The sequence below is a fragment of the Myxine glutinosa genome, chromosome 8 (assembly GCF_964187855.1).
Source record: "Myxine glutinosa chromosome 8, kmMyxGlut1.1, whole genome shotgun sequence".
Classification (NCBI taxonomy): Eukaryota; Metazoa; Chordata; class Myxini; order Myxiniformes; family Myxinidae; genus Myxine; species Myxine glutinosa.
The window spans coordinates 72,407,651-72,426,538 of record NC_136268.1 but is presented as its reverse complement, the minus strand read 5'-3'; the positions used below and the strand labels follow the sequence as shown (position 1 = coordinate 72,426,538).

Sequence of the window (18,888 nt, the reverse complement as noted above, 5' to 3'; positions counted from 1 at the left end):
TATTTTCTGCATCTCTCCTTGTTAACCCCCCTTGCCCGCATTTCTTCTTCCACCATCTTTAGCCAAGTCTTTCTCGGTCTTCCCCGTCCTCTACTTCCTTCGACTTTCATTTCCATCACTCTTCTCAACCAGTCACTTTCATCCTTCCTCAACACATGACCAAACCATCTCAACCTGTTCCTCTTCACAGCATCAATCACAGGCTCTATTCCCATTATCTTTCGCAATTCATCATTTGTCTTCCTCTCTCTTAATGATACTCTGCACATCCATCGAACCATTCGCATTTCCACCCTTTCCAGCCTTCGTTGCTGCTCTATGTTCATTACCCATGTCTCGCTCCCATAAATCATAACACTTCTCACACATGCAGCATACACCTTTCCCTTCAGCTTCAACGACACTCCCCTCCTCGCCAGCATGCCACTCAGTTCCCGAAACTTCTTCCATGCACATCTCACTCGAGCTACCGTTGCCGAGTCTGATCCACCTTCTCCATTCAGCATGTCTCCGAGGTAGCAAAATGTTTTAGGAAGGAAGCACGAAGGAAGCAAACATGATTTTGCGATAAGGCATAGGAAGCACGTCTGCATTTATGTTTTTTGGTTCATGCATGTTCTCAGGAGGGAGAAATGGGATGTGGTCAGGCAGGCTTTTGATTATGGATAATTGGAAGGAGAATGGGCAGAATAAAATTGAGATGGGAGATAGGGATATGCAGGGATGTACAGATAGGATGCTCGGGATAGAGGGGTGTGGATATGGAAAACTTGTGTGGCCATTTATGGTGGTGGTTTTGGTGGTGGTGGTGGTGGTGGTGGTGGTGGTGGTGGTGATGATGATGATGATGATGAATATTGCCCAGCATCAAGAACATCAAAGGACATTGATTAATTGGTCAAACTAATTTTAATTACCAATATAATCCTCTACATTCAAGTACAAATGTATAGTTGCTGCCTCACCACACTTATTTACTTTTATTATTGTGCTGGTATTCAAATTTACAAACAAATCTCTTTAAAATGCCAAATATGATTTAAACAGCACTTTTGATATGTTTTGATCACTTTGGATACGATCCAGTCACTCAGTATAGGATGATGCCAATTTAATACGCAGATATGCTTGAATTGTCAAATTTTACAGACAAATAGGGCAACAATTTTTTTTTCATGTCAAGCAGCAGGCACGATGACCCAAGGCTGCCGATTGTTAATGCACTTGGCTCAGGGCTGCGAGTTGTTAATGCACGTCATTCATTTTATTATATTACAATGGCAGGCCATCGTATCGACAGACACGGGAAGACGACACGTTATGCACGGAAGTCAATTGAGCTGAGATCGTTTGCCGAAGGCCACTAACTAATGAGGAAGCTGTACCGTCTATCCTCTCTATCTCTTTGCTGATGACTCTACTCTCTGCCGCTCCATTCCTCATCCCTCAGATCGGCAGTCTGCAGCCTCCTCACTCTCTGCAGACCTGGACAAAATCACAGACTGGGCAAACAAGTGGAACATGTCTTTCAATCCTGACAAATCTCACACTCTTACGATGTCTCTCCGAAAAGACCGACTGGACAACCCTCCCATCCACTTTCTGAATAATCCTCTCCAAGAAGTTCTGTCACTCAAGCTTTTGGGTCTCACTATCTGCCATGATCTTTCCTGGGAAAACCACATTTTCAACCTGGCCTCCAAAGCCAATCGCCGACTGGGCATCCTCCGTCGTACGAAGTCCTTCCTTGGCACACCTGAGCTCCTCACCACATACAAGGCTTTCATCCGCAGCTCAATGGAATACTGTTCCCCCCTCTGGGCTGGTGCTCCTGCCTCACACCTAGCTCGTCTTCACGCTGTTGAAACCAAAGCATTCAGAATCATTGGAATCTCCCGCGATGAAGCTAACTCCGAGGGCCTCTCACTCACTCACCGCAGGCAGGTTGGTAGTCTTTCCATCTCCTACCGACTCCTCTCCGGCCTTGCTCCCCCAGCTCTCTCTGGGCTCTGTCCCCCAAATATTCCTACAGGTCGCACAAGATCTGCCTGCAACCCTCTTATGGTTAAACTGCCAAAATCAAGACTCTCTGCTCACCTTCACTCCTTCATTCCTCTTTTCTCCCACCTCTGGAACAAACTCCCTCACTCTCTTCAATCACACTTCTCCCTCCAGGTCTTTAAAACGGCTGTTCACCACCATCTCTTATCTTCCCCAATCCAAAACCTTGATCTTTTCTACCCCCGCTAATTTCACCCCAAATCCACTTTTTGAGGTGTCGACTTCTTTCCTGGAAGTCCTTGGTGTCCTTTCGTTTTATACCTATCCTGCCCCCCCCCCCAGGCCCTCTCCCTCCCACACATCTCCCGATGTCCCTGCTCTCAAATGTTGTGTTTGTGTGCTTCCTCCCCTTCTCTCCCCATCTTGTCGACCACTCCCCTTTTTATATACTTTGTTTGCTTGTTTGTTTGATTTGTTTGTTTGATAAATGTTCGCTCTTTCACGAGCCTTGACTCTGTATACAAAAAAAACAAAAAACAACCGTCCAGTTGTGTGATAAAAGGAGAGCTTTTATCAGATTCCATGTTGAACACGTGATAGTTTTTGGATTGATTTGTAAAGTTTCCTTTGTGCAAAGCTAAAATCAACAACGAAAAAAACACTAAGCGCAACATTAATTGATATTTGGAAGATACATAATGCAGACATAGACTTGTCATTGGGGATTGGGGTTATAGCACCACACTGCATTTACCAAAAAACACCTAACCTAGCCCACCAATTCACCACCTTTTAAAAAACTTCCTATATCAGCCCCTCCCACCCCACTTTATCGAAAATTCAAGGGTCCATGCAGAAAAAATTATATTAACGTTCGTCGTCTGAAGGCCAAATGGGAAGGAGTTTGGGAGGTTGATGGAAGAAACTTGCAGCAAAACATTTTTCTGGTAACCAAGCAGATATAACTAGAACATTTTCTAACAGTGGAATTATTTTTCAAATTGGGTGTAATTTATCTTTACTTTGGTGTTTAAGTATAATAGGGGATGAATTTTTTTTTTTTTGCTGTGAGAGTTGTTTAACAACTAACCTCTCCCCATCCCCTCGTTTATGGTGAAAACGTTTATGGTACCATATTGATTTTTACATTGTCGATACCCCCTGCCTTCAGCAGGGGCAACTTCCACTATTCTACGTGTACAGGCAAAAATTACAATTGGTCTCTCCACACTCGTGGGTGGGGGTGGTGAAGGTGTTCGTTTTCCATGACCTGACCCTGGGTACCCACGGCAGGTATCCAAAATTGTGTAAAGTTTGGCAAAGCCATTTTCGATTCTATGAGGTTCAGACATATTTTTTACACATATTTTACATATTTACATATTTTTAACACCCACAGAGAATTGCCACATTTTGGTATCATGGCACTGTTTTTTGTTTTTGTTTTTTTTCAAACAAATTCTCAAAGCACGAACCAGAAAAAGAAGAAAGATGAAGTACCAGTGTAGATCAATTAATAGGGGCATTCACAAGGGTAGAGAATAAGAAAAAGGAACTCGTCTTCATTTTCGTAGTCGTCATCATTCGTGTGCAGCAAGTGACAATAGATTATCATCAGTTCTCACAGGCATGTGGTCGTGCCGCTGATTTAGTTCCCCCTATAGGTTTGAGCATAATTTTTGATTTTGGCCAAGGTGCCAGTGATAGCCCACTTACTCTTTGCAAAAGACATCGGGGGATTTTTAACACCCATCGACTTATGCTGGCAGACGGGATGCCCAGTTTAACATTTATCCTATGAACCAATGTCCACATTGCTGTCTCATCCTGCCTGTGAAACACCAGGATAACAGTTTATAGTTGGGTTGAGATTCAAACCCTGGCTAGACAGCTCAGAGGTGAGTGCGCATACCTCTAAGACTATCCTGCCATCCCAAAGCAACTGTATAAAGGTGACTTTAAAGAGATTTAAAATCTCTGACGGATGAAGGGGTTGCAGATTTTAAAAGGGATGGAGTTCCACATTCTGGGAGCATAACTGAAGAATGTTCGATCACCAAAAGTCTTAATCATGGTGCAATGAATGAATGAATGGTCGTTTTAAGGCCATTTTCTCCGCTAGAGCGGGAGATAGCCTTGCGGGCCCCATGACAATCATGGTTCCCTGTTTGAGGCAATGTTTTTATGGCCGGATGCCCTTCCTGACGCCAACCCTTGGTCGCCTCTTACGATGCGCAGGGATACCGTGTACCTATTCTAAACCGGGGTACACACCGTGATCATTCATCCCAGCAAGCTGGTACTCAAATTGCCGACCTCGGAAGGATGACAGGCTGAGTCAACCCCCCCTGGCGTTAATTTAGCGATCGACCGGGATTCGAACCCAGGATCCTAGGATCCCAAGCCGACACCCTAACCGCTAAGCCAACACCAGGTGCAATGAACAACGAAAAAGTGCTGGACCGTATCTTCCTTACATCCTTGATCTGCATAAAACCCATGAAATATTAATGGGCGACTCAAAATGGTGCAAATTTGTCCGAAAAATGTATCTTCAGTAACCATTTTTTGCAACGATTTATTGCTAATTAATTTAATTTAAACTAGAACGAGCAATCGAAGATTGCAGTCCATCACCCAGACTTGTTTTGTGTGGTTCTATAGTACGTATTTTATAGACGTACTCAAATTCTAATTGGGCCGTTCATACTTTTTAGATGTACTCGCATTTTAATTGCACATATGTAATGGAAGTCCTCGGTTGAAAAAGATGTCTAAAAATTGTAGTCTACATTGGTAAATTGTATACGGACAGAGACAGACAAAAACAAAAAGAATCAGACAAACAATAAGACAAACGGACCCAAATGCAATACCATCTCCTTTGGCAAGGTTAACAAGCGTTACGCCTAGGTCCCCCGTCGGTGAAGTGATGTGAGTTGACAAAGTGGAAGACGCAGAAAACATGCTATGATATGATATTTCGCTCACAAGGTTCAGACATACATGGAGGCGGCCATCTTGGATTTTGACGTGGCGACCCAATTTTCAATAGCCTTCTTCCTTATGCCTAGATACACCCACACACCAGATTAGAAGTTGGTACTTCGCTTATTTTTCAAGATATTCCGCTCACAAGGTTCAGACATACATGTCGGCGGCCATCTTGGATTTTGACGTGGCGACCCAATTTTCAATAGCCTTCTTCCTTGTGCCTAGATACACCCAAACACCAGATTAGAAGTTGGTACTTTGCTTATTTGTCAAGATATTTCACTCACAACGTTCAGACATATATATGGTGGCGGCCATCTTGGATTTTGACGTGGCGACCCAATTTACAATAGCGTTCTTCCTTATGCCGAGATACACCCACACACCAAATTAGAAGTTGGTACTTCGCTTATTTTTCAAGATATTCATCTCACAAGGTTCAGACATACATGGCGGCGGCCATCTTGGATTTTGACGTGGCGACCCAATTTTAAACAGCCTTCTTGCTTGTGCCTAGATACACCCACACACCAGATTAGAAGTTGGTACTTCGCTTATTTTTCAAGATATTTCGCTCACAAGGTTCAGACATATATATGGTGGCGGCCATCTTGGATTTTGACGTGGCGACCCAATTTTAAACAGCGTTCTTCCTTGTGCTTAGATACACCCACACACCAGATTAGAAGTTGGTACTTCGCTTATTTTTCAAGATATTTCGCTCACAAGGTTCAGACATATATATGGTGGCGGCCATCTTGGATTTTGACGTGGCGACCCAATTTTAAACAGCGTTCTTCCTTGTGCTTAGATACACCCACACACCAGATTAGAAGTTGGTACTTCGCTTATTTTTCAAGATATTCATCTCACAAGGTTCAGACATACATGGCGGCGGCCATCTTGGATTTTGACGTGGCGACCCAATTTTAAATAGCGTTCTTGCTTATGCCGAGATACACCCACACACCATATTAGAAGTTGGTACTTCGCTTATTTTTCAAGATATTCATCTCACAAGGTTCAGACATACATGGCATCGGACATACATGGCGGCGGCTATCTTGGATTTTGACGTGGGTTGCACCCACACACCAAATTCGAATGCGGTCCTTCGCTTACGCACGGACGCCCGCATGCACGCACGGACGGACGGATGGACGGACGGACACACGGACGGAGCGGAAAACCATAGTCCCCCTTTCGCTCCGCTGTGCGACGGGGGACAAAAACGGTAAAAGTGGAACGATTTTGGTTAATTTTTGAAATGTAACATTTTTGAGATTTTGAAAAGAATTAAAAAAAATTTTTAATTGAAAGATTAATTAAAATAATTCTTTAATTGGGGAGTGAGAGGGGAGGAGGGAGGAGGAGGGGATTTTCTTGAAAGTTTGTGAAGTGAGAGTATAAATGACAAAGTTTGTAAAGGGGAGAGAAAAAAGCCAGTGACCTTATGCTTTCTACGGTGCTGTGTTGGTGTATTAAAGTGTCACTTTGTGTTATTCTTGTGAATATAAAATCAAGTTTGGACCACGCTCCCCTGATGTCCGGCTAACTGTCGATCAATCGCATAACCTTGATGTGTGACAATTAGCCATATTGCAAATCAATGAGTGCGAGCAGAAACGACTGGTCATTTCCTCATCGGAAGGATCTTTAAATTTTATTTATTTACCACCTCTTCTTTACCACTTTTTTTTTTTTAATGACATTCCCTCTCTCCCTCTCACTTTCTTTCTCAGCCCTTACAACCATCCCCAGCTCCTCCAGCATGCATGTGGTCCCCCAGTGGCCCCCTCATGATTCAATTTCCAAAATCCAGGCTTACTGTACACTTCCACTCTTTTAGTTCTTCTTTTCTTTTGCTTTTGTGGAATTGCCTTCAGTTGTTCAATTGCACTCTTCCCTCCAGGGCTACAAGCAGGTGGAGCACCACATCTCATCTCATCCCCCATCTGTACTCTAAAATATTTCTCGACACCCATTTCACCCAAACTCACAGAACCATCTCATTTGCAATTTACGGTTTCCTTCTCTCATTATCTCTTTCTCACTCTGTCTCTCCACTTTTCATGTTTGTTCATTCCCTTGCATGATGTGGCCCCACTGTGCCACTGTCACTGCATTGCCATGTTATCCTCCTGTCATCTTCGTCTTCTATGAACTTAGATTTTGTATACCAGAATAAAAACCTCTTATCATGTGCCGGAGCGCGTAAAAACCTCTTCACATGTCTTGCACAAGGAAATACATCTTGCATGTACCGGTCATTGTATGATAACTAAAATGCATTTTCGGTATATTTTCACTGAGGAAGTACAATTGGCGATGTGTCGTGGATTGGGTTCTTTTTTTACAGGTGGTGTTCCCAACCTGATGCTTGTTCCAAAGACAGAGGTGAACGCAGGACAAAATGCATCACTGCAGTGTATTACGATGGGTCGGTCTGGATCACCCGACAAGATATGGATACAAGTGAGGATTTTTGGGGGAAAATAATCTGATTCTAATCAAGATGTGGGCTGCTGGGAGGATGTCCTAGACTTAGAGGACGCACACACACCTCTAATCTGTCTAGCCTGGGTTCAAATCCCGATTCAGCTATAAGCTGTCATCCCGGTGTTTCACAGGCAGGATAATTCATCAATGTGTGTGCGTCGTCCTATGGATCGACGTTAAACTGGGAATCTCGTCTGCCTGCATTAGTTGGTGCTTGGTAAAGAACCCACGGTGTCCTTTGTGAAGATTAGCTGAGTTATAGCCGGCACCATGACCAAATTCCAAATTCCTGCCCTAACTACTGCCTGGAAGGCAATGGGAAACCACCCAATGTAACCTTTGCCAAAAAACTGCTTTTGCAGCACTGACGGTCTGTAACAGAATATGGTACATCAGAAGAATCGAAGGGTTTTAGGAAATTGTGAATATATTTCTGAAAAATGGCGATGTTTAAAGTTAAATCACCTCTATCTTAATTATTATTAGCCCTGCCCATTTCAAAAGTGTGTGTGTGTGTGTGTGTGTGTGTGTGTGTGTGTGTGTGTGTGTGTGTGTGTGTGTGTGTGTGTGTGTGTGTGTGTGTGTGTGTGTGTGTGTGTGTGTGTGTGTGTGTGTGTGTGTGTGTGTGTGTGTGTGTGTGTGTGTGTGTGTGTTACATTTGCTTCTTTTTCTTGCAATTTTAGGATTTGACTTGGATTTACTTAAATTTGTATGCCTGTTTCTTCCTCCAAAAGGGTTTTATCCATTCAGCATTTCTAGTGTTGTTTGCTTTCTTTGTGTAATGGCTAAATTGTGAGGCTGTGCCACAGCAATGGATTTTAAATATAAATGACGCACTACAATAAACATGGTGTTTAGTCTGCTTACTTGAAGTATCATGTGTGACTTGTGCAGAGGAAAAATGGCGCAGATTTGACAGATGCAGTGGAGACACCAAACCGTTACACATTCAGCCTTCCCACCCACAAGAAGAGCGACTCGGGTCACCTGCGCTGCATTGCACACTCAGCAAGGGGAATTTCTGTCTCCAGCTTTGCCACTCTCTCCGTGCGTGGTGAGAGTTTTTGTCCATTGTGCCTGTTGTAATGCACGTGATCTCTGAGAGGAACACTGACAAACCTCCGACAGAGCACAACCTGTCAACTTGCCATTCTCCTTAATCCCTCAGACACTCTTTGTTTGTGCTTTTGTGTTCACACCACTTTTACCAGAGGGGCCAGGGGTGTAAAGTTTACATTGCCTGCTGTAAAAGGTTGTGCATTGCCATTCAAGTCTATAGATATGTAGAATCAACGTCCAGGTGCACAACCTTGCCAAAAAGTTGCTGGAAGCTGGAAAAGTGACAAAATCCAAGATGGCCACCACTGAAATCCGAAAATTTAGAAATGTTCATATCTTTGCAACTAATTGTCATAGAATCATGAATAGGGTGTCTATTCCTAGGTTTATTGACATACAGAAGCCATTGCCATCATTAGATTTTCACTCTAATACATATTTATTGAGATACGAAACTTCCATGCTAAAATGTGTGAAAGTAAAATCTCAAAATACCACAAAATCCTTTAATTTTCAGACTTTCTCGAGTTAAATAAGCCATATACTTACACTCATACTTTCTTTTGTTTTCAGGTACAACACATACAAAATCACTTAAATTAATAACAGTAATAACAACATTCGAATTTCAGCAGAAGAAGTAGTCATTTGAGCATCCTTAACTTCATTATGTTGACTGTATTTGTCGTAAGCATATTTTAGTTTCAGCATATGAGGCTACCATATGACATTGCTTGTATACTTAAGGTATGTTACTACTTACTTACTTACTTACTTGTTTATAACTTACTTACTTACTTACTTACTTGGGTGTACGAAAACCACATCCGTATGGTTACCACATCACAATTGCTTTCAGTGCCAGATGAAGAAGAGCTTGGAGGATTGCCTGGATTATCAGCATTTTGTGCTAGAGTGTCGACTCATCATGAGGCAAGCAACATAGGATATTTATCCTTCATCCCATCTTCTCCAACAGACCCAGCAGTAATGAAGGAAGAGATTAACAGGATTGTTAAAATCTCAAAGAAACTGGGTGACAAATATACAGTTATTACTGGAGATCAAGCAACATATGAACTTGCTCGTACCATCAGAGATGAGCATCCTGAACAGTTTGGAAATGTTGTGCTGTTATTGGGGGGCTTTCACTTGTCGCACAATTACCTGAAGGCAATATGTAAGATTGTTAGAGAGTCTGGTGCAGAAGACATCCTAGTTTCTTCAGGATTGTGCACTGCAGGTACAGCGCAAAAAATGTTCGGTGAAAAGGCTGAGTGTTACCAGACCTTGCATGCCATCCGCCTACTGAGTGAAGTGATGTGGCGTCTCTACTGGGAGGCATTTGAAACTTGGGCAGCAGAACAAGAGACCAGCCAATGGTCAGCTGCCATTGAGACCGTTTTGACGAATATTCTAAAGAAGCAAGGTGACAAAACCATGCTGAAACTAGAGATTGAAAAGGCACGTCCACATCTAGAGCTACTTGGAGAACAATTGGACAAATTTGACCAGTCACTTCAGGTATCTCCAACAGCAGTGTTTTGGTTGACCTTTTTACAGATGACTGATATTCTCCAAAGATTCATAATCAATCAAAGAGAAGCAAACTGGAAGGGACACTTACACGAGAGTGCAAACATGCTTCCTTACCTTGCTGCGGATGGACACTACAAATATGGACAACAGTCGTTGCCTCTCTATCTGTCTGAGATGAAGAAACTGCCTCAGACTGCCCCAGAGATACACCAAGCCTTCATGGATGGAGCATTTGTTGGAAGAAGATCTGCTGGCGAACACAATGCAGTATCGCCTGATATGCTCCTCGAGCAAACTTGTATGCTGATGCAAAAGAAGCAAGTGGCTTGGATGGCATTACTCTGAACAAAGCTGCCCGTACCAAATGGGTTTATACAAAGCCTATTACTGCTGCTGTATCTGCAGAGCTGAAAGAAATGATGCACCTGAACAGTGCACAACCACACCATGAATCAGGTGCCAAACGTGTAGCGCACGACAACGAATTGATCATCAACATGCTAGCAGCGATAGAAACGAATCCCTTCACATCAAAGTCCACCAATCTTGTCAATATCATCACTGGTCAGTGTGCGGATGATACAGTGAAAACTTGCCTAACCTCTGTGAAAGAATTGGGGATCCAAGCCTTGAACAGTGCCCTGGCAAACGACAAGCCCACAACAGTCAAAGCTAAGCTCCAGACATTTTACACACAAAACCTCAAACCCAAAAAGACAAAGGCGAAACCCACAGCTGGGAAAGGTGATGCATATTACGCATAACTCAGCACTATTACGCATAACTCAAGTCATTGCCAGTGGAGGAGAAGTTGACATTGTCAATTTCATTGGCAATCACGACTGCAGCAAAACACCTCCATCTTTATTCACCGAAGATGGTGAAATGCGATCTGGAACAAAGGCCAGCCTTGTCAAGGCCGTCAAAGATGATACTGGAATCCAACTTTCGACTTCCCTACCTGCAACACACAAACAAACTGCAGTAGTTGTCGACGCTATGCATGTCATACGCCAGTGGTCGTTTAAAAAAGGTGAAACGTTTGGAGATGTTGCACAACATTGCAGCAGAAGTTTGAGAAGTATTTTGCCTGCAGAAACGGATGTATTACACATTGTTGTGACAGCTATAGCTCCAGCAGTATCAAAGCACCTGAGAGACAAAAGAGATGTGATCAAACGAAAAATGGAAAGGCATACGAGGTCAAAGAGCATTATGAAACTCCAGAACCCCAAGATTTCTTTGGATTGTCTAAAAATAAAGCAGAACTTCAGAACTTCCTTTGTGAAGAATGGAGTAAGTGGTGGTTCAGCTCATCGCTCCATGGACCAACAAAGCTCTATCTGGGTGGTGGATTTTGTGACAAAACAAAAACAGTTCTCGTCACACCTGGCGATGTCCATCCCGTACTTGAACTGCAGTCAACGAAAGAGGAGGCAGACACGCACGTGTTCTTGCACACGATGTACAGTGCACAAAATGATAGCGTGGAAAGGGTTGTGATATATGCCAATGACACAGACATCATAGTGCTGGCTATATACTGCGCTGCAACACATTTGAACTTCCTTCAGGAGCTGTGGATAAGGACTGCACCACAAAGTTACCTTCCCATTCACGAGATAGCAGCGAAGTTAGGAGCACCTATATGTCGAGCTCTGCCGTTCATCCATAGCATGAGTGGTAGGGATACAACTAGCTACCCATATTTTACTGGCAAAAAAACTTGGCTAGCCAGCAGCAAAACCCTTGATCTGTCAGCTTTGCAAGCCTTTGCTGAAGATGAACAATCATTCGAGCTTACCGACGCTGTAATCTCTCAAGCACGAGAACTTCTGGTGTCTGTGTACAGCAATAAACACGAGGTGTTTTCTGATACATCACTGAGCAAACTGAGAGTATTCAAATTTCTCAACAACAAGTCAACACTGTTGAAACTATTACCACCCTCAGAAGATGCGTTTCTCCAGCACTTAAGACGTGCGGCTCTCACAACGATCACGGACAAGGCAGCACACATTCCAAAACCAAGAGATGTGTCAATTGAGGATTATGGTTGGATTCTTGTAGATAACCATCCTGTCCCTGTAATGTCCACCCAACCTGCATGGCCACAACAAATGCAAACTGCCGTGTGCTGTAAATGTACCAAAGGTTGCAAGCGAAACTGCTCATGTGCCAAAAACAGTATCCCATGCTATGTTGGATGTAGGTGTGGGGGATCAGTGGATCGGTGCAGTCGTGCCCTACCAAATGAAAGCGAGGAATCAGAGCTGGATGAAAACTAGACAATGAACTATTAATGTTTATAAATGTCATTCATGTTGTAAATGATATTGCATTTAGCTGATTTTCACCAAATTAGAATATAAATGTCTTATATCTCAATTTGAGAGTACTATAGTGGAAATCTGATGATGGCAATGGCTTCTGTGTGTCAATAAACCTAGGAATAGACACCCTATTCATGTTTCTATGATAATTAGTCACAAAGATATAAAGATTTGTAAATTTTTGGATTTTGGTGGCGGCCATCTTGTATTTTGTCAATTTTTCAGCTTCCAGCAACTTTTTTTCAAGGTTGTGCACCTGGATATTGATTCTATATATCTATAGACTGCAATAATGGTGCAAAACCTTTTACAGCAGCCCATGTCTGTTTTCTCAAAATTCAGTCATCCGGCCCCCTGGGTATTTAGCAAGTTCCTGGGAAGTTCTTGAAACATTATTACTGCTCATTTGAAGAGGGGTTGATTTTAAGCTTGGCAGGGCATGAACATAACCATTTGGTAATAAATAATTAAAGAAGATCAAACTTTGCCCTGGAGGTATCTACAGCCACTCTTCCTTTCAAGTGTACTGGCCCAGTATTTCATGTGGAAAAATGGAAGGTGAAGCTTTGCCTCCAACTGTGTCTTTATCAGGCTCAGGTTTGTGTTGTTGGTGAAGATTGATGAAAAAAGATATTTTGCAGAGCTCAACATCCTCTTAAGATAGCCAAGATTATGAATAGCCTTAGGTTTATTGGGAAGGTAGGGAGGCTGAAGTGTAATTCTTCAACTTGCAGAACTCTCACATTTTTGTGAAGATGTGGGGGGAAAGTGAGGGTCAACCTATTAACATTTTAACTAAATTAGGAATTAATAGGTCATATTGGTAGCAGAAAATAGGGCAAAATGGAGAAGATTGTCATGGGGACCGCAAGGCTAACCCCTGCTCTAGCAGGGAAAATGGCCTTAAAATGCCTGTTGTTGTTGCGTTGTTGCATTGGTAGTGTAGGCTGCACTGATTCAGAATTAGCATCTGTGTTGCTGCACAATATGCAACCTATATCGTAGACTATTAAATTATGAGGAGTTTAATATTTGGTAAAGACAGGCCATTATTCACCAACTTTTTCAGTGCATTAGATTATGCTTGAACACCCCTTCAGAGATATTGCAGTGTGATCACTTATACTACACTAAAACTGTGAACAGGATGCCATTTCCATTCATTGGCAGCAGCAGGATGCTGGAAGCAAGTCGTTTTGATTTATCTGATCGACTGTGGTCTCATTTGGCCAACATAAAATGCTTAGATTTCTGATACCAGAGGGGAAAGTGAATAGGGTTTTCTTTTGATATTAGGCCTAAGGAGGTGTGATTACCTATCGTATGGGGGAAGGAAGTGTGTGTGTGTGTGTGTGTGTGTGTGTGTGTGTGTGTGTGTGTGTGTGTGTGTGTGTGTGTGTGTGTGTGTGTGTGTGTGTGTGTGTGTGTGTGTGTGTTATGGCATTTGTATGTACTGATAGCCTGAAACTCCATGTGTAGGTTTTGTTTGCTCCATGTGTCAGTTCAATCTGCAGCTACTCCTTCTACCGCATCAAAACTAAGTTTTCTGAATGAGATCCGTCACATTTTTCTGTTATATTTTTGTCCATGTTGCTGTTTGTGGTTTTTGTCCAATTTTTTTATTAACCTCAGTACTTTGTGCTGCGTTGTCAATTTTGTTTTTATGTCGCTCAAGGCGGACTCATCTGAATGCCAGCATGGAAATTCTGTCTCTGCTTTGACACCGCTTTCCTCATTCTGCTTCTTTTTTCCTGAAGTATTGTCCTTTCTGCTTCCAAAACGTTATCCTATTCCCCCTTCTTACTTTAAAAAAAACGTATTTTTTCACTCCAAAACATGATCTCAATCCTCCTGAATTTCCTCTCCCTTATGTCAGGATCTCCAAACTGAATCTTCATTGAATGAAATGCTTAATCCTTCTTCCGTTAAAAGCTTTTAAAAACATTTTAAAATGCTTCCCTTTCCTTATTTCTCCCTCCATGAGTCTGATGTGTTGTTCTTCATCATTCCTCCATCCAAAACCATGATCTTATTTACCCCTGTAACATCCCCCCCCCCCCCCCAATCCTCCAAGCCCACCTTCTTCCAAACCTCCAGTTTTCTGTCCTGAGAGTATGCTTTTACATCCACATTGTCCATCTTTCATCCTTCCTTAACCCTCATTCTTACCCCATCTCTTGTTTATCCGTCTCCATATATTTTGTCCCTCGGCCCTGCTGTTGGCGTTTGCACCATCTATTTCTGCTCTTCCTTTTGTTCTGCTATGTCCTAATCCATGCTGTGTTGCAGTTATTTCACGAGCCTTGACTTTGTGTGCAAAAAAAGAGAAGTACAAGCAGATACTGCATCACCATGCAGTTCCTATTGGAAATTGTTTAATTGGAAGAGGCTTCATTTTCCAACAAGATTACGATCCAATACACACTTTCAATGTATGAAAGCAGTGCTTGGAGAACAAGTTTACAGCTGCTTTGCTCAAATTAAGTGTTAGAATGGCCAATCCAGAGACCTAAAATTAACTATGCACATACCTAAAATGGGGGAACTGAACATAAAAATGCTATTATTCTACAATAGTAAAACATATAGCCATAGAAATACCAATTATTCACAGCTGATCTTCTGTACTCTTGCCCTCATATTCATCGTTTTATCTCAAATCCAAATTTCGGCAGTATATAGAAAAAATAACAAATTTGACTTCACTGTTCTAATACATATGGAGGGCACTGTAAATGTAAATTTTGGCTTATTTGTTATTTTATTTATTTTGGGGGGTGGGAGGGGGGGGGGATTTTTTTACCTGCAAGAAGATGGAAGAGAAACTTCTGAAAGGCAAACATCTAACCACCCTTTGCTAAGTGTTGTCAACTACTACGCTGCTCCCTCCAGTGTCCATTAGCCGACAAACTTTAAAAGCCTCTTTTTGGCATTGTCAGCCCCTTTTTGGAGCAGAATCAATACATGGACACGTTTCTGGTCATCATTAAATGGAGCCTATAAACCTTGTGCTCCCTGCTCACCCTTTATCTCAATAGCAAGAGTTCAGCTTGCAAGCTATCATGTGAGGGATTATTTCCAAAGAGCACCTCTTAACTGGAATGGTGACTGTGAACTTGTATAGCAGATCAGGAGTTGCTAAAAAATTCCTGACAAACAAGGCTTGACCTGACTTGAGAGATAATCTTTAGATGTAGTACCTCATTGCTTGTGATCTTGGCTCTTGTGGCTGAAATGCCTTCACACTGATGACAGACATGAGCCAGAAATGCAGCCATTGATTGATTCCTTTCCCAAAAGAAAAAGCAAGCTGTAATTGCCAAAAAGGCTTCTAAAGCCTGGAGGCTGATGGGAAGCATCATAGCGGATGACACTGCATTTGGCAGTTACCATTTCTATTCCTTTCACAGAATGCAACTAAGCCAACAGTAACTTTAAGATTTTCCTTCCCAGTTACAGCTCAGAAATATTATTACCTCTGCCACCATAGGTGGATAGAGGTTATGTTTTCACCCCTGTCTGTCTGTCTGTTTGTCTGTGAACAAGATATCTCAAAAAGTTGTTGACGGATCTGGACGAAATTTGGCAGTGAGGTAGCGTATGTTTGTGACAAGGATGAAATGGTTAGACTTTGGTGAAGATCCGGATTCGGATCCGGCTACTAGAATTTCTTCAGTGATTCTTCACCATTGGGAAATTGGGCCAAAAACGATATATAGCAGGATATATCAAAAGGTTGTGGACGGATTTGGACGAAACTTGATGGAGAGGTTGGTTGCGTGTGTGACTGGGACGATTTGATTTGATTTTGGTGAAGATCTGAATATGGATTCGGATACGAGGGTTGTTTAATTTTCAAGTGATTCTTCACCATTGAGAGATCGGGTGAAAAGCTATATGTAACACGATATTTCAAAAAGTTATGGGCAAGTTATAACTAACCTTGGTGGACGAGTTGGTTAGATGACAAGAACAAGCCGATTAGATTTTGGTTTAGGTCCGAATCCAGATCCGGCCTATCAATGGGATTCAACACATGAACAGTTCAGCCTAGCGGAGGTATGCGCTCTACCGAGTGCCATTCTAGTTACTTGTGTAATGGAGGCCTAAACGTGTTGGAGTGGGGTATGCACTCGATATTGGTCAGGACCTTTGCAGCAAGTGCGTCATGTGGGTTCACTGTCACCACCACATTTCAAGTGACACAGTTACATCGTTAAAGACACAATTGCTCAGCAATACGTAGAACGCTTATTCACATTCAATGTAAGTTTTTGGTTTACAAGAGCACTGAGATCTTCAGAAAGTTTATTTCCATTATGTGGTGAAACTTACTTTTGTATGGTAATTTGGCTGCACAAGTCAAATGTAAGGTTTTGCTGCATAGGAAAGAACTCTCATAGTGTGAACTCTACAGGTAACAATTTGAAAGACTACCAGACTGCTTCAATGGTATACATTTACAAGTTTGGTGGAGAAAGTAAAATTTGAGGTTGTGGAAGTTGATGATTAGCACTCTTGTAGAGATGAGTAGCCTTGTTTTTCCATTTTGAGGTGATCATGGTGATTATATATCATGATCAGTATGTTTTTGGAAATAACATCACCCTTTTCCTCTCTCCCCTATTGTTTCTCTCTCTTTTCTCTCAATCCACAACCCATAAAGAACCACCCACGCCAGTGGCACCACCACTGCTCATGCGTGTCGGCCCCACAAGTTTATGGCTCAACTTGAATGCCAACTCGATTATGGGTGAGGGCCCGATCATTCGGCGTGAGGTGTTGTGGCACTTGGCAGAGGCACCTGATGTGGAAGTGTACCCAGCACATAGCAACACCTACAAGTTGTGGCATCTAGAGCCTGATACTGTGTATGAGATCCGTGTGAGGCTGAGCAGACCCAATGTGGGTGGAACTGGACTTCCTGGGCCTCCTCTCATCACTCGGACCAAATGTGCAGGTATGTATGTGGTGTGTGGCGGTCCATTAATTGTCCTCAGATTGAAGTGGGATTCCACATCTATGAGGTCTGTTGAGATCCTCAGATCTGCATGAAAGATCGTAGTAATTATTTAAAGGAACTTGCGAAGTTACATCGTTTTGAGGTCGTTGTAAATCAAGGTATTTTGTTTACGTGTTTATGCTTACATTTTGTATGAGATCACTGACTGTAATTATGCAGGAATTTAAATAATATGATTACCTAGTCTGTCATTGCTAACATTTTCATGCAATCAAATACTTAAACGCTGAATATTTCAAAGAAGAATGTAATCAAGTCATTCCTCTTCGTAGCATTCTGTAACAAGAACAAAGCTCCGTTGTAAAATTGCTCATGGTGCACAAATAAGTATGATAAATGAGCTTTTCAATAGATGTGCAGTGAATAGTGGAATTCTTTTTCATTTAAAATTTTCTGATGAAAAATACCGTTGGCAAAGAGTGTGTTAAAGCGCGGAGAACATGAACGAAGGTTCCCACAACATTGTGAACGATCGCGGGTGGAGACACATTTGCGGATGATGGGTGTTCGTTGGACAATGGACGCAAGTTGTGGTGGCGCTTTTTCCCCGGCTGTAAATTAAATTGTTGTGATTCACTGCTCCACGAAGATATGTTTAACAGATAGGATCCTGCTGTGTAATCCATTTTGGTAAACTTATTACACAATGTTGGTTGGGCAATGTTAGGTTGTAATGAGAGTGGGAGTTGAATGTCTCATTGGATTTGTGGCTATTTCTGGATTACACGAGGCTGATTGGAAAGAGAAACACTAATTTTGTGTTTTCCCAGCAAACTGCCATCATAGTTGACAAGAAAGTAGTTTTGTCTCATTATATGTTACCGAGAAGATTGTATGGGAGATCAATTAAGATTGGGATGTGCATTTCCTTTCGTATTGGTGGAAGCAAGTATTGTGTGTGTGATGATGATGAGGTTGGCCATTGGCATATTGTAAGGTGCGGGGGCAAACAGTTTTGAATCACATATCAATAATACGCATGGCCGATAGCTGACTGTTGAGCGGCATCATTTTTCAGCATGGATATCCAAACAGATCAGTTACAGTTAAACTTCATTTTATAATGAAATCCACAGGCTTAATTTCAGAAAACAAACTTTAACTACATTGCAAGATCCAGTCGCCATGCCCTTTCTTTGAGGACAAATTTGAACGAAAATTACAAATTTCCTTATTTCATGACGCCTCTGTCTGGAATGAATTACTGGTCTTGCTGTTGAAGGTTAGTGTCAATCTGCATCAGCTGATAGGTAGGACAATGCAATAAATCAACAGGATGTTGGCCTGGGTTTGCTAATCGTTGTGGGAAGCAAGGAGAAGCTGACGTTTCGGTTGTTGCCTCTTCGTGAGAGTAAACAAACTGTTAACGCCTGCAACAGCAGCTTCTCTTTGCTTTCCACGGTGTTTAGCGTACATACATTGCCTGTTGATTTTCCCCCA

The 18,888-nt window shown here is 42.2% G+C and overlaps 1 protein-coding gene across 4 annotated transcripts in view; it reads left to right on the top strand.

Annotated features, from left to right (window-relative positions):
* LOC137415012 (receptor-type tyrosine-protein phosphatase kappa-like) overlaps positions 1-18,888 on the top strand; it is a 566,119-nt gene that overhangs the window by 185,176 nt on the left and 362,055 nt on the right. For all 4 annotated transcript variants that reach the window (XM_078783392.1, XM_078783391.1, XM_078783393.1 and 1 more), the window contains exons 5-7: positions 7,355-7,470; positions 8,389-8,548; positions 17,092-17,385. In XM_078783392.1, coding sequence (XP_078639518.1) covers positions 7,355-7,470; positions 8,389-8,548; positions 17,092-17,385 — 570 coding nt within the window. The remainder of the gene's footprint in view (positions 1-7,354; positions 7,471-8,388; positions 8,549-17,091; positions 17,386-18,888) is intronic.